The following is a 16,394-nucleotide window of genomic DNA, read 5'->3' on the forward strand; positions in this document are numbered from 1 at the left end:
AGAGGGGTCACAATTTATAAGGCAATTTGGTATAAATATAAAAAAATATATATGTAATCACATCCTCTGGATGATAATCTTTCTTTGCCAACAACTGTCATTCCATTTAATTAAATTAACACTTTTTCTTAAAATATTGAATACAAAAAAGAATCAATTCTCCATTCTTAAACATTTTTTACAACTTTATTTCACTTAATTGACCATAAAAATATTAGGATTTTAGTGTCTTTTTTATTTTTTAAACTTATTTTTAATTGAAGGATAATGATACTTTAAGTCAACAACTTTAAAAGTTCAAAGAATTCTCAGAATCACATATTACTGGTGCATTAAATAAACAAATCACCTGAATGGCAGTTTTCCATAAAATAGAATGTATTGACTATCCATTTATACATGACAATAGCCTGAAACTGAGGTTTCTATTTGAGGTTTAGAGTGAAATTCTGGTATCAGGGTAGCTGACCTCAGCCCTACTATCAGCAGGATAAGGATAAGGATAAGGACTAAGATGGGTTCATACAACTATAGTCCTCAAGTAAGTTAAAAATTGTTGAAAAGTTGCATTAATTAGGAGAGAGAAAAGCCATAGTGATCTGTACTTTTAAAAAATCTTAATTCTGAGTGTATTTAAACTTTCATTTCGTTTAACCTAGAGAGAATGTTCACATATGATCAGCGACTGATTTCAGAATGAGAGTAAACAAACACCCAGCTCCTTGGAGACCTATTTTATTCTCCTTTACTACACAGAAAAGAGTGGTAAGTTAAAAAATCAACTGGAAAGAAAACATTTAATTTTAATAGAATTTGGAATAATATACACAGTTTAGGATCAAAAGGCTGGCCCAGTCTTCTTTTCCACTGGCATTTACATACTTAGGAAAGAAGAACTGGGTTGGTCAGTTCTTCAAGAGCTTCCACTTTCAAATATCCATTGATGTTTTTATCCTTTAGTGGTTTAAACAGGAAAGTGAATAAATAAATACTAAAAGATTTTAAGTCTTCTCATTGACTGGATAGTTAACCAAAAAGTCAATTAAACAAAATACTGATATTACAAACCCTAAACATTTCAATCAGGTGTTATTTACTTACCCATCTAACTGGAACATTCTCTGAATCATTCACTATACCACAATGGGAAATACTAAAAATCTCCTAACAAAGGCCACTAATAAAATCAAAACAACAAATATAAAGGTCCTAGTCTTGTTTACACACAGCTGCATCATGTCTTTTGCAGTTGAAACAGCCAGAATTCCCAAACGCTCTGACAACAGAAACAACAACAAAAGTATCCTAAGCAAAATGGAAACCGTCATTGCATTTACCAGATAAAAGTCAAGACAGTATTTAAGCCCACTGTTAACAATTAGCAAGACAGCTGAGATCATGGAGAAAACAAAGAAACAAACCAGCTTTTCCAGAATCAATTTTATAAGGTTCCAAGTTCCGAAAGTGTCTATCATATATTATAATAGAACCAAAATTTCTGAAAAGGTATATAGCTTGGCAGACTCAGCTATTTTTACCATGTCCTTTTGAAAGAAATATCAAGCTCATTCTTGTGCAAGTTTTTAACGAGAAACCTAGATTAGCTTTCATGACTGTGTTGGCTGAAGGCAAGACTTTAGTCATACATTAAAACAAATTAATTATTATAGCAAATTAATAATGAGCTGAAGTCAAGACCATTACTGTTTTCTGCAGTGAAATGCCCAATTGCACTATCAACATCCCAACTGTGATTATCCAAAATAGAAGTAAACTTACAAGGTCTCCAGGTTATCAAGTCCATCAAAACAGTGTTGACCCAGGCTTTTAATTTTATTGTTATGAAGATGCCTATGGAAAAAAGCATCAAAATGACTTTCGTGTGACCTAGTAGCAACTATTAATCACGTTTAGATGTCTAAATTGGTAGTGCTTAAAGGAATGGTGCAGCTAAACACTGCAACACTTGACTAATAGAAAACAAATAACATTGAGTAGGTATCTCTTGATAAACACGGTACAAACTCAGATTCACTGAACACAGGAGGCCAATGGAAAAGAAACATCACTCTAGTGGAGAAGGGTTACACACATGGAAGATTCTTGAGAAGTTACCCATATCCAAATTAAAGTTTTGATGCACTTTTAATTATATGAAGCAAAACTTTGATGAATTCTCCCATGAGGACGTGGGGGGAATGTCAGCTTCATAAGGGAGAACTGGCAACAGATTTTACAAAAAATGCCACTTAATTATGTTCAAGCTTTCGAAGATTAAAAACAACAGAGAATCACATATTCCTTGAATAGACAAGTTGGTAAAGAAACATGAAATATCACTGAAACTTGTTTTCTATGCACGTCTCCAAAAGAATTCTGCTTCTTTTATCACTGAATGCACTGCTGGGACACAAAAAGCCACACAAGGGTTTGCTGCATGACCCACTTTCTTCTCCTGATTACAAATGGCCATTTAACTTTGAGAGATTCAACTGTTATCATCAGCCATTCATTTTTAAATTATCCTGATCTGTATTTTTCAAAGTCAGCACATGTAATTTTGTAAAAAATAGGCAGCTCCTCCAAACACCAGCTCTCCAAGAACACAATTCAGTGAGGCTCTTTCAAAACAATATTCCACCAGAACTTTGCTCCTGCCCCCAAATTAACACAAATATATGGTGTTAAAAGGGATGGATACTTACAGAACCACCAGGCTGGACAGGTTGGTAAAGGCAAAGTCAGGGATGCGGGAGATCTTGTTGAGTGCCAAGGTCAGCGCCTGCAGGGTGGGCAGATTGCTGAGCGGATGCACTGGCACCTCTGTCAAGCTGTTGTCATCCAGCCACAGATGCCGTAACTGAGTGAGTCCCTCAAAGCTGTCCTCAGGCACCGAGGTGATATGGTTGGCATCTAAACGCCTGACAGAAACAACAATCGCCTTCAGCAACAATTCTAGTGGAATGAGTCAAGCCAAGTCACACAGCTGCTCAGAGTTCCAAAAAAATAAGTTATAAAAATGACCATAGCCACAACGTCTTTGATTTCTTTCATTTTACTAGAAGTTCTTCCCAAATCTAATGTTTCTAAGACCAGCATGTGAAAGTCAGTTGTTTCCCCTCCTTCCTAACAAAGAGATGTGTAAAAATCTGAATTTTTGGCTAAGCATAATTGTATGGAAGAATGACATGTTTTTATGTATATATATAAAACATACATTTTATGTGCTGTCTTCTGGGCTGCAGTCCTCATTTTGCCCCAAATAAAACTTAAATTGCAATTCTCAAAAAAGAAAAAGAAAGGGACCATAAATCTCAAGCTTGAATTTTATGTCACAGAATGCACTTATCAAAAATACAGAAAAACAACATGAAGAAACTAAGCTGAGCAAATAAACTACTTAACTTACAAATATAATATTTGATATTAAATTTAATTGCTATTCTGACTTGGTACCAAAGGGGAAAAAGTAAGAACATAATTAAAAATTTTTTTTTTCTACATCAACAAACCATTTCATTAGATTCTCAACAATCCTTATTACCACCAGGCAAGTTAAAAATATGTGTCACATACCACCAAAGCAACCCTCTCCTCTTCTCTTAGGTATAAGTACATTTGAAAAATTAGTTTGTCAAAACAGATATTAAGAAAAGGGCCTACTATCCATAGAAAAAATTAAACAGTTCCTCTGATCAACGTGTTTGTGGCTTTTGAGTTACTTCGATTTTTCCCAAAGTTTTGGAACTAAGGACACTTTACTAATAGGATTACTCATTTTTAAAAGTTAAATCCCCATCTGAAAATCCGAGAAAACTAGTCCTAAATGTTAGTGTTGACACAATCAGGCATAATTGTTGGAATAATTGCTTTTAAACACAAAGATAAGCTAGTAATTAATATGTTGAGGAACTGCATGCCCTGGGCAAATCTCAATTTTCTTCACAAATCCCTTGTTGATATATCTTCACTACTTAAATCCATGTCTTAGAGACTTAGCCCTCTTGGTGAAAATTAGTGAACACACACACACATACACACACACACACACATACACAGACACGAAATGGGTACAAGGTCAAAATGGCAGCCTGTTTCTGAAGAAATCAGCTTTGGCAGCTTTCAAGTTCAGGAAGTTCTGACTTTAGAGTGGTTTTCATGCCTCCAGTTTCTCTAAGCTGCTCTAGCTTCGGATCCTGCCATAATTGTCCCTTCCTCTCCATGCAAGTGCTGAGCCCCTGCTCCCAACTAAGTGCCCCAGATCCAAATGCAGTCTCCTTCCCAAAGGGGCAGACTAGTCGAGGTCAAAGACCCCTGGTCCTGGTGAGGATCTGATGGAAGCCTCCTTTTTGGTAGTCAGGATAACTGGGGAGAGCTCCAGAAACTGAGCAGCTGCCTTAAGAATCCACTTAGAAACCGAGTTTTAGGCTTGTTTATTCCTTGGAGTTTCTAGAACCTACCCTTGAGAAAAGACAGGCATCCTTTATGTAACAGACTGGTAATGTACTGGCTACAGAGTTGCTTAGCAGATCCTCTTTACTGAGTAGAGAGCAGTGTGTTCAAACACACACAGTAACACACACACACACACACACACACTTCATAGACTCAAGGTACTTCTATTTAGGGAGAGAGAGATATATTTTGGGTGGAGGGGAGTTAAGGACATTTATTTCACATTCAGACATCTGTACATTTTCTATAAATAAGGTGGAACTGAAATACAACCATACAATTAATCATATAATGTCACTAAATCATGCAATTAAATTCTCCTTGTAGCTAATTTGTCTGCAATTCATTCAACACATGTAAACTGAGCATCTTGTTAGGCACAAAAAACTAAAAATGGTGCACACCACATGCATGAGGAAGAGGGACCCACACTATAATTAACACACTGAAACATGATTGCAAAGTGCTTACAAAGTGTTATGAAGTAAATAAACAGGGTACTGAGATAAGGATTAGCAGGGGCTGCAGGGGAGGCTAGCTTCTGAAAGCGTGTTGAATAGGAAAAGCATCTCTAAGAAGGTACCATAAACAGATCCAGAGCAAGGGGCCAAGGAAGGTGGGCAAGGAGTGTTCGAGGCAATGCAAACAGTGAGGGCAGAGACTCAGTAGCAGAAACCAGCTGGTGTGGTCCCAGCAACTCCCAGAAGGTTCTAGTGACTAGAACACAGCAGGAAGAGAGTGGAGGGACCAGGGAGACCCAGATGGGATGCAAATGGGGACCAGATGACGCAGACCCCTGGAGGCCAGGTGAGGAGTTTGGATTATATTTTAAGCACAGATTGAGATCCCTCCCCAGTTTCTCAGCATCATAATAGTTTAAAAGTGTAAACTGTTTATTTTGTAATAATGAGATAATATTCATTAACATTCACGAAAATAATGAGCAATGCTCCCCACACATACAACACTCCATTGGCATTAAGTCCTCTCTGTGTTAAGAAAATTAACCCTGTATTTCCTAAGAGTTCTCATCACAAAGAAAAAACATTTTTTTCTATTTCAAGTATCTATATGAGATGATGGATTTTCACTAAACTTACTGTGGTATTATTGGGTTGACCAAAAAGTTGACTCAGAGTTTTCCATAGGATGTATGTTAAGTCAAATCAATAGGCTGTACACCTTAAAATTATACAGCAATACAAAATTGCCATATGTCAATTATACCTCAATAAAACTGAAAGGAAAAAAGATGTGGCAAAACACTATAAGGAAAGTTGTCCAGGCCTTTTAAACAAAAGTCCAGTGTTATACACACCACTTGGGCTCCTGCCGAATTCTGTGCCCCACCTCACCAAAGAAAAGGGGTGGTCTTCACTGAGCAGGAGAACTAGGTGAGTTTTGAGCTAAGAACAGCAATGAAACTACCTCCTATGCAAAATAACTATAAACAATAAATGCACAGACACAATTTCCTCTGTTAAAAATTTCCCCAAATTATAAAGTCAGCCATAAGAAGTCAAAAGGAAGAACTTTGGGAAAATGGAAATCTTACATAAAAAGTTAATGAGAAAAAGGATTTGGGGTGACTCAAATGGTTAATCCTTATGCCTCAATTCATATGGGTGTTGGTGGCACACCCATAAATATAATGAGTTTGCACTTACACCAAGATCAACGTTTCTCAGAGAAATGGTCTTAGAAAAGTGTGCATTTGTACAAATGATCTATGCTATTAAAATTCATCATAATTAATAGACCAAAAAAAAGAAACAAAAACTAATTCTTTCAACAATGGCAGTAAAGAGCACTAGATATCTCACAAAGAGATTATGTGGCTTAAGTTATTTTACCATTTCAACTCCATTTGGCAAGAGATAACTATTACTTTATTTAAGTGCACTTCAATTGTTAAACAGTTCAAAATGTATTGACTGAATTCCCTTACTATTTTTCTCTTTAAAATGTGCTTCTATTCCCTATTCTCAAAAGCCTGTTTTATATTTTACTGAGACTCACATAGTTTTTTTTCCTCTTGCCTTAAATGAAATGACAGTAACAATTCTATGTGTATTTTCTGATGAATGTCTATGCTACCATAAACACTTGTTCAGTATAATCAAAAGCTCCCCCCTTTTCTCTCTACTCCTCATTTACCCATAATATAAACATTAAAGTATTATATTGTTACCAGTTTAAAATATTTAAGAAATTTTGTTATGGTAGAAAACCTAGGAAATTTAGTCATTGAAATCCTCTAATAGTCAATATACGTGAGAAATTTTTTAAAATTCTAGTGGAACAAATTCTGACTTGTCATTTTAATATCCGACTCAGGCAATGCTTTAGACATTTTCATGGCTTCATGGAGGGTTGTTAGGTTAGCTTTTCATTAATATCTACAGTTCGCTTTTAGCTTTTACGGCCATCATCACCCACTTGAATCAAACCACTTCTGGTCAATTTCAAGCCCTAATGAACTTTGCTCCTTCTAAGCACTATTTCAAAACCGTAAGGAAATCTTTCATGTAATTCAGGTCTGAAGATCAGATTTTCAAACTGACTCAAGTACTGATAAGACTGTTTTACACCAGGACAGAATTTCAATTGTATCTAACTTGACCACTACACCCACTATGCTAACAAACTTATGAACGTTTCCTTCTTAAATAAAACAGCCCTGACATATAGCTCCTTGTATTTCTGATATGCATTAAAAAAAAAAAAAGCCCCAGTGCCTTTATTAAAAAAAAAAATAGTTTAACTCCTCTCTATACCCCAACCTCCCATCCCAATTTTGGACATAATTTATGCAACACACTTAGTGGTGATGAGCACAGTATCCTTGATTTAAAACACTACTTTAGAGGGAAAAACCTACAATTTCTGTGAAAAATACTTTAAACCATCTAAATTGCCATAAATGCCATGTGTATTTTAATGCACTAAAGGATGATAAATCCGAAAAAAAAAAAAAAAATCTACTTGTGTATTTTCTTGGTAATTTTTCTAACGTTCAAAGATTTTAGCCTTTCCTTTCTCAGCCTTCCAGCTAGACAAAAGGATTGAATATTTCGATCATTAAGTCTTGGGAAATAAGAACAATTCTGTATGAAGGTTCTGAAGGAAAACAAATTCTGAAGAAGCAAAAGAAAATGAGAACTATTTAAAATGTCTAATGAATTCAGATCCAAGGGAGGTGAGATGGCTCTCTCTGTGTACTTCTGTCTGAGGTTAGAAATGGTGTGGAGGCAGTGAAACCACGTTCTTTAAAGGAACTCACTCCAATCTGTTCACCAAAAGAATCTGTTCAGAATCCTATTCAATTAGTTATGACAAATTCTTATATTCCATAACTTGGCATTTGGGTGAAATGAGGTACTTAACAAATTTCTACCTTAAATAAATTTATATTGAAACCAGAACTTAAATGGTCAGTACCCCAGATACCTTTTTATGATATTAGATATATTTTAAAGTTTGGCCTTTATAGCATATTCTATGCTTTATTAGTATATTTTTTCATTTTCACATTCACTGCCCATTAATTATCAAAATATCTAAAGTCAAAGGTAATCTATAATTTACAATTTCCAGTGATATGCTTTTGGTTCAGTTAAAAATTATTTTATATTAGCCAGTGGAGGGGACGAGCCGGTCAATCATTTTTACCTAAGTCTTCCCTAGCTCACTTGCATTTCTACAATGGTTAAATTCACAGTTCTTTCAAAGGGCAATTTAAAAACCGATGGGATAGATTAGTATACAGATACGTGATGTGGTGACAACCTAATTATATAGCCCAGAACACCTAAGTATGGTCTCTACTTCAGTTTTTCCTTTAGTGATTCTCAGAACTTCTGTAAACACAAGGATGATAAGAGTAAATTTTTTTAAATACAGCTTCTGGGACTCTACCTTTAGAGACACAATATCGTGACTCCTGGGATAGGGCCTAAGAATCTGTATTCCAGCTATATCCCCTCTAGTGATTTTGCTGTGGGTGGTCCAAGGGCCACACTTCAAGAAACTAGGCCTTAGTCCCGCTGTATTTAGTATTAGGACATGAACAGAAGCCATGTAAATTTGTGTTCATTACTGTAGTAGCATAAGAAACAATGAAATTGCCTATTATAAAGAATACTTTTTCATTACTTTCAGACAATTCCTTCACCTAGGTAGGCAAGTTGGGTAATCTAGCAATCAAAAGAACAGATGAAATAGTCATCACCATTATTACTATTAATAGATTCTACAAATGTTTATTGAGCAACTTACTACAGGTCATATATTGTTGAAGTGCTTTTCACGAATGAAAGTACATGATAGGTAATAAGCCAACGACTCACAGAGAATTTTAAATAACCTGCCCAACATCACACAGCTAACAAGCGGCAAGACAGGCCTGTTCCAGAATTCTAATTAATCTGAACTTATCTGAATTCCTTTTGAGAGCAATATAAATATTCTGACAGATAAATACGTGAAAGGCTTCTCTTAATCTTGGGAAAAGATTACAATAACCACATGCTTCAGTTCAATGCTCCTTAATCTCTTCTAAAAATCTAGTCCCTGAAGACAGAGAAACTAGATCTTTTAAGTCAGGGATGGGGAGACTGGATGCTAGTCCACGACATGCATTCTGGTTATAAATAAATATTTGTCTATTTAACATAAAGATGGTTGTTTCTTTAGACTCTTCTGTGGGTTTGCACAGCTCCAGCGATACTACTGCTGCTTACCTGATCCCCCACTCTAGGGAGAAGTGGGGTGTGTGCATACCCAAACCACAGAGGCAATGACACCCGTTCTCCAGGTTCATACACACACACATACATTTATATGTGGAAGAATGCAAACTAGAATAAAGTTAAGTGCTACATGAAAAAGCTTTTGAAAATAGTGGCTGCTGCTGCTGCTGCTGCTAAGTTGCTTCAGTCGTGTCCGACTGTGCGCGACCCCATAGACGGCAGCCCACCAGGCTCCCCTGTCCCTGGGATTCTCCAGGCAAGAACACTGGGGTGGGTTGCCATTTCCTTCTCCAGTACATGAAAATGAAAAGTGAAAGTGAAGTCACTCAGTTGTGTCGGACTTTTCGCGACCCCTAGACTGCAGCCCACCAGGCTCCTCTGTCCATGGGATTTACATGGTTAAAACCAAGAGCTGAAATCTTTTTTTTAATTGAAGTATGACTGATTTACAATGTTGTGCTACTTTCTGGTATACAAAAAGGTGATTCAGTTATATATACGTATATTTCATATTCATATACGTTTCATATATTTTTCCACTGGGCTTCACAGGTGGTGCTAGTGGTAAAGAACCCATCAGCCAGTGCAGGAAGTGTAAGAGGTGCGGGTTAGTTCAGTTCAGTGCTTCTCAATCTTTTCTAAAATCTAGTCCCTGGGTCAGGAAGATCCCCTGGAGGAGGAAATGGCAACCCACTCCAGTATTTTCTTGCCTGGAAAATTCCCTGGATAGAGGAGCCTGGTGGACTATGGTCCATAGGGTTGCAAAGAGCTGGACACTACTGAAGCAACTTCAGTATGCACAGCTTATTATAGCACATTGAATATAATTCCCTATGCTATACAGCAGGACCTTGTTGGTGAAAGCTGAAATCTTGAATATTCCACATCAAGCCAACTTTGCCTCGGAAAAAAAAAAAAAACAAACAAGAAGACAGCACAGGCAATTAAACTGCCATCCCTTACACATGTTCAATATCCACAGATAAAGATCTATAATCACTGTGCTCTGATGCTCATTAGCACCCGGAACAGAAACCTCTGTGGCTGTTTCTTGAGTGTCGTGGCACAAGACTCTAGGACTTTGGTGCACACGCAACTCTGACTCCAAAGAGAGTATAATCCCCTGCCACATGCAACCTTGTAGCTTTCTCCCAGCCTTGGAGATGATAGGATATTTCAAAGGACACTTCAGTAACAGCAACCAGTCATTCCCATTTTTATCCCAAATAAGAGGGTTCATCTTTCCTTTCTCTAGGATTCCAGTTCTGTACATATTTAGAAGCCTGAGTGGTCTCCTAACGATGCAAGGATGCAGAAAACCTAACAGTTTACTTACAAAGACTGCAAAGAGCTCAGTCCTCGAATGGCTTCACTGGGTACTGTTTTCAACTGGTTGTTCTGGAGGGTTCTGGAAGGAAAACTTGGGTTAGTGAATAAGAAACAATTGTGACCATTTTTTCTCAGAAGAATTTAAAACCATTTCTTTAAAAACAAAAACTTTCTAATAGAAAGAAAGGGGGAGGAGTCAAGGTAAAACGCATCCAAGATAAGAAAATTACCAAAGAGTAAGAGGCGTTTGTCATTAAAGCCAGAAATACAGTAGGCTGATTTCCCAAGCCATCTCCTAACACAGACCTGCTGGATCATCTGGGATTGTTTTGTCACTCTTTCTCAGAAATTAAGACACCCTAATTAATATTCATCACTGAGGTACCATGAGTGTTAACTGAGACACATAACAGATTAAAACTGGGAGGTAAGGACTTTCCTGGAGGCTCAGTGGTAAAGAATCCAGCTGCAATGCAGGAGAAGTGGGTTTGGGTCAGGGAGATCCCCTGGAGAAGGAAATAGCAACCCACTCTAGTATTCTTGCTTGGGAAACCATGGACAGAGGAGCCTGGTGGGCTACAGTTCACAGGGCTGCAAAAGAGCTGGACAGGACTGAGTGACTAAACAACAACAGGGCAAGCAAATCCACTGGAATCCCTAACGCCTAGAGTAAAGCATTATTCTAGAAAAAAGCATCTGGAATAAAGCAAAGTCCAGAAACACCCAACACTAGGTAACGACAATCCTGCCAAGAGGACAGCAGATTCTGAACTCTCATGAACAGTGGCCATGTCCTCAGTGAATACAGGGCTGAGGTAGAAATAAAGCTTTGATTATCTAATTATCGCCAACCTGGAGAATGGAGGTATAGATCAGTAGTGAAAATGAAGTCTTTACTATTTTTGCCTAATGCCCTTCCTGGTCACATTTATCAAATGACTACCTGATTAGAATCACCACCACAGAAAGGAATGGAAAAAGGCCCACCTAACTCACTGAACCAGAGAGGCTGAGTGACTTACAGATGCTTACCCAGAGGGGTAGCGGCAAAGTGGGGCTGGTGGTCGGTTCACCTGCTCTCCAATCTGCCAACCTCCAAGCTCCTGCTCCCTGCCAGGAATTTATTTCCTGATCCCTCAGAGGCTATGTAAATCATAGGCACCTCAATTCTCTTTAGCTTTAAAATGATTTTTACCATTTGGAGCTCTTGTAAGCCTTTTTGCCTTTAGGGTCAGCAAATTCAAAATTCTTATAGCTATTAACATAATAAGAGTAGAAACAACGGGGGTGGGTGGAGAGAAGCTGAAACAAAGCTTGCCAGTGAAGCTTAAATATGATTTTGATTCAGTGCTTTCGCTACACATAAAGCCTAACATTCAACTGTAATGCGCTGGAGGTCAGAATACCTATTATTTAGACGTTAACTTTTGTTATCTAGACCCAAGTTTGCCTAAATCACCCTCTAGCCTCCCACACTACCCATTGGCTTCTCCTTAAATCTTTTAATCCTGAACCTAAAGAAACTGTGCTTAACCTAGCTCCAAGCATGTTGACTACGCAGAAAGAAAATACACAGCCAGCTGTGAAACTCTAAAATTGCATTACTTACAGAACTTTGAGTTCTTTCAACCCCGACAAGGCCTTTGGGTGGATAAAAGAAAGGTCGTTGCCAGCCAATCGTCTAGTGAAAAAAAAAAAGTAGCAAGAGAAAAATAGTAACTCAGATTCTTAAAATTCAGAACTCACAATAACCCAGTCTGCTACTGAAGCTCTACATTAAACATCTTTCAAACCTAACTGACATTAAACATGGACTTAAACCTTTGCTAAAGCGATCCCAAGGTTCTTCCACTCTAGAATTTTTTTTTTTTTAACTCCAATACAATAATTTAAACAGGCACATTTTTATTCTGGTGAGGTCAAGCAAGCCAAAACACATTAGACCAAATTAAGTTTGCTATTCATGGTCACTCTCTGCAGCTTGCAGTGCCTCACAAACACAGAGCCCTGGTATACAGCAGACAGGAGCTTTATACCGATCAGAGCAAGGAGGAAAGAATGCCTTCGGGAGGCATCCTGTTACTTCTCCATAACCTAGGGCAGTATATTCCATGCAAAAGAGAAGCAAAAAGTGAAAGTCACTCTAAGCGTAACTTCCCAAACTAAAAGCATATCTAAAAAAACAAATAAATTTTTTCCTAAGGAAATTTCAAAGTGACAAATTTAACTGTGAGTTAAGAGTGAAGTAACAAAAGGCTAAGAATTCCTTGGGTCCTTTGGTAAGAAAGGCACACACAATTCAGAATGAGCCCCACAATTCAGACTGAGCCCCACTTTTTCCACCATATTCCCAGACACTCAGACATGGGAGGAAAAGTTGGATAGAAAACCTCAGGGAAAAGCAAAAAGCAGGACAGCAACTCATATGAGTAACTTATAAACAGATGAACTGGAGGCAGATTTAAGTACAGTTGACCCTTGAAAAACAGCAGGTTTGAACTGCATGGGTCCCATGCATTTCTTTTCCAATAGTACATACTACTGTACCACACAGCCCATGGTTGGTAGAATCCTTGGATGTTGAGGAACCTTGGATAAAGGATGGGAGTGACTATAAATTATCAGTGGATTTACTCATGCTGTTCAAGGGTCAGCTGTATTGACTTAAAAATGATAGTTATGTACCCAGTTGATTAAACATAGGACTTTTCCAATTTCCTGGTTCCCTCAGGGGGACTTTCCCAAGCAATGAGATTTACATGTATGATTTTTTTTTTTTAATGCTCTCTCCCCTTCACATCTTGGGATCACAGTCATCAAGTCATATTATTTCCTCCTTGACGGGGTCTATTTCTATTATCTTTTCTCTTCCTTCTGTAAACACAGTGCCCTCCCCTCCCCATCCCCAACCCCCAAGCCTTGGTCAGCAATTCATTCACTGATTAACAAATGAGTGCCTACTCAGCCCCAGGGAGAAGACATCCTCTTCTTAGACTTCAGGTTCCCCTCTTTTTAATCTGTTCTTAGACACCCTGATTCTAGGACATAAAGATGGCTCCTTTACCCTTCGTAAACTTGAAGTCACAGAGATGTGAAACTATTTTTTAGATGCAATATTCTTTCTTGGAAGTTTTCATCCCAGTTAAAATACAAATAGCCCTGGAAAGGATAACACTTGATCATTTCTTAGTGTTAACACAGTAATTGGCATGGAAGATGTGTGGGTGCTGGGGGCAGTGGGAAAGTGAAAGAGGACTCAGAAACCCAAAGAGTGAGTGTGTAGAATTATTTCTTCAATTGCAAGGACAATCATGCCAGGTTCCCAGGCAGTGCTACAGTTTTAACACAAGGTTCATGCTCCTAAACTAAATCCTCCCCAGAAAGCTGTATCCTCCTGCACAGTTTCTCACAAGACACCCTAGCACCTAGGCTCTAAACTGCATGTCAGTCAAGGGTATTCCTCAATCCAGGCTCACAACAGTTCACTGCAGATCATCAGCCTCATGGCCTTTCACCTCTCAGGTTTCACCATATGGAAAAGAAAAGAAGGGACTGGCGAAGATGGTGTTAAGATTTTTCAATGCTTGTATTTAAAACTATTCCTGGAGACTTCCCTTGTGGTCCAGTGGTTGAGAATCTGCCTTCCAATGCAGGGGACATAGGTTCGATCCCTGGTTGGAAAACTAAGATCCCACATGCCACAGCTAAGACCTGAAGCAGCCAAATCAATATTAAAAAAAAATAAAACTATCCCTCCCCAGCATGTGGTCTGAACTAGCCAGCTTCACCACTGTATCTTTAAATGCCTCACCTCATGACCTAACCTTCACTTCTTAAATTCCTGACTCCAGTGTGAGTGGTGCTGAGTTGTTCAGTTGAGTCCGTCTCTTTGCGACCCCATGGACTGTAGCCCTTTGGGCTCTTTTGTCCACGGAATTCTCCAGGCAAGAATATTGGAGTGATAGCCATTCCCTTCTTCAGGATATCTTCCTGACCCAGAGACCAATTCCTGCGTCTTGTGTCTCTTGCATTGGCAGGTGGGTTCTTTACCATTAGCACCACCAGTGTCAGTCAGTTCAGTTCAGTCGCTCAGTCGTGTCCGACTCTTTGTGACCCCATGAATCGCAGCACGCCAGGCCTCCCTGTCCAGCACCAACTCCCAGAGTTCACTCAGACTCGCGTCCATTGAGTCAGTGATGCCACCCAGCCATCTCATCCTCTGTCGTCCCCTTCTTCTCCTGCCTCCAGTCCCTCCAAGCATCAGTCTTTTCCAATGAGTCAACTCTTCGCATGAGGTGGCCAAAGTACTGGAGTTTCAGCTTTAGCATCATTCCCTCCAAAGAAATCCCAGGGCTGATCTCCTTCAGAATGGACCGGCTGGATCTCCTTGCAGTCCAAGGGACTCTCAAGAGCCTTCTCCAACACCACAGTTCAAAAGCATCAATTCTTCGGCACTCAGCTTTCTTTATAGTCCAACTCTCACATCCATACATGACCACTGGAAAAACCATAGCCTTGACTAGATGGACCTTTGTTGGCAAAGTAATATCTTGGCTTTTGAATATGCTATCTAGGTTGGTCTTAACTTTCCTTCCAACGAGTAAGCATCTTTTAATTTCATGGCTGCAATCACCATCTGAAGTGATTTTGGAGCCCCCCAAAAAATAAAGTCTGACACTGTTTCCCCATCTATTTGCCATGAAGAGATGGGACCAGATGCCATGATCTTGTTTTCTGAATGTTGAGTTTTAAGGCAACTTTTTCACTCTCCTCTTTCACTTTCATCAAGAGGCTTTTTAGTTTCTCTTCACTTTCTGCCATAAGGGTGGTATCATTTGCATATGTGAGGTTATTGATATTTCTCCTGGCAATCTTGATTCCAGCTTGTGCTTCTTCCTCTCAAGAAAATTAGAGGTACCAAGGGAACATTTCATGCAAAGATGGGCTCGATAAAGGATAGAAATGATATGGACCTAACAGAAGCAGAAGATATTAAGAAGAAGTGGCAAGAATACACAGAAGAACTGTACAAAAAAGGGCTTCGCAACCCAGATAATCACGATGGTGTGATCATTCACCTAGAGCCAGACATCCTGGAATGTGAAGTCTAGTGGGCCTTAGAAAGCATCACTACGAACAAAGCTAGTGGAGGTGATAGAATTCCAGTTGAGCTATTTCAAATCCTGGAAGATGATGCTGTGAAAGTGCTGCACTCAATATGCTAGCAAATTTGGAAAACTCAGCAGTGGCCACGGGACTCGAAAAGGTCAGTTTCATTCCAATCCCTAAGAAAGGCAGTGCCAAAGAATGCTCAGACTACCGCACAATTGCACTCATCTCACATGCTAGTAAAGTAATGCTTAAAATTTTCCAAGCCAGGCTTCAGCAGAACGTGAAGCATGAACTTTCAGATGTTCAAGCTGGTTTTAGAAAAGGCAGAGGAACCACAGATCAGATTGCCAACATCCGCTGGATCATGGAAAAAGCAAGAGAGTTCCAGAAAAACATCTATTTCTGCTTTATTGACTATGCCAAAGCTTTTGACTGTGTGGATCACAATAAACTGTGGAAAATTCTGAAGGAGATGGGAATACCAGACCACCTGACCTGCCTCTTGAGAAACCTGTATGCAGGTCAGGAAGCAACAGTTAGAACTGGACATGGAACAATAGACTTGTTCCAAATAGGAAAAGGAGTACGTCAAGGCTGTATATTTTCACCATCTGTGTAACTTCCCTCAAAAACTTCAGTTCTTACCATAAACATGCCTTGTGTGGTCATTAAACAGGCTGTCTTCTACTCATTGTTTCTAGCACATTAGTCTTACAGGCCAAATACAAAAGCTTCCAAGAACAGGTC

At 38.8% G+C, this 16,394-nt stretch overlaps 1 protein-coding gene across 1 annotated transcript in view; it reads right to left on the reverse strand.

The window, feature by feature from the left end:
* Positions 1–16,394, reverse strand: part of LGR4 (leucine rich repeat containing G protein-coupled receptor 4) — a 105,370-nt gene that overhangs the window by 16,102 nt on the left and 72,874 nt on the right. Inside the window, exons 3-6 of the mRNA XM_069555606.1 lie at positions 12,145–12,216; positions 10,543–10,614; positions 2,706–2,921; positions 1,780–1,851 (exon numbers count right to left, since the gene is read on the reverse strand). Of these exons, the coding sequence (XP_069411707.1) occupies positions 1,780–1,851; positions 2,706–2,921; positions 10,543–10,614; positions 12,145–12,216 (432 nt within the window). The remainder of the gene's footprint in view (positions 1–1,779; positions 1,852–2,705; positions 2,922–10,542; positions 10,615–12,144; positions 12,217–16,394) is intronic.

The sequence above is a fragment of the Ovis canadensis genome, chromosome 15, assembly GCF_042477335.2.
Source record: "Ovis canadensis isolate MfBH-ARS-UI-01 breed Bighorn chromosome 15, ARS-UI_OviCan_v2, whole genome shotgun sequence".
NCBI classification, from domain to species: Eukaryota; Metazoa; Chordata; class Mammalia; order Artiodactyla; family Bovidae; genus Ovis; species Ovis canadensis.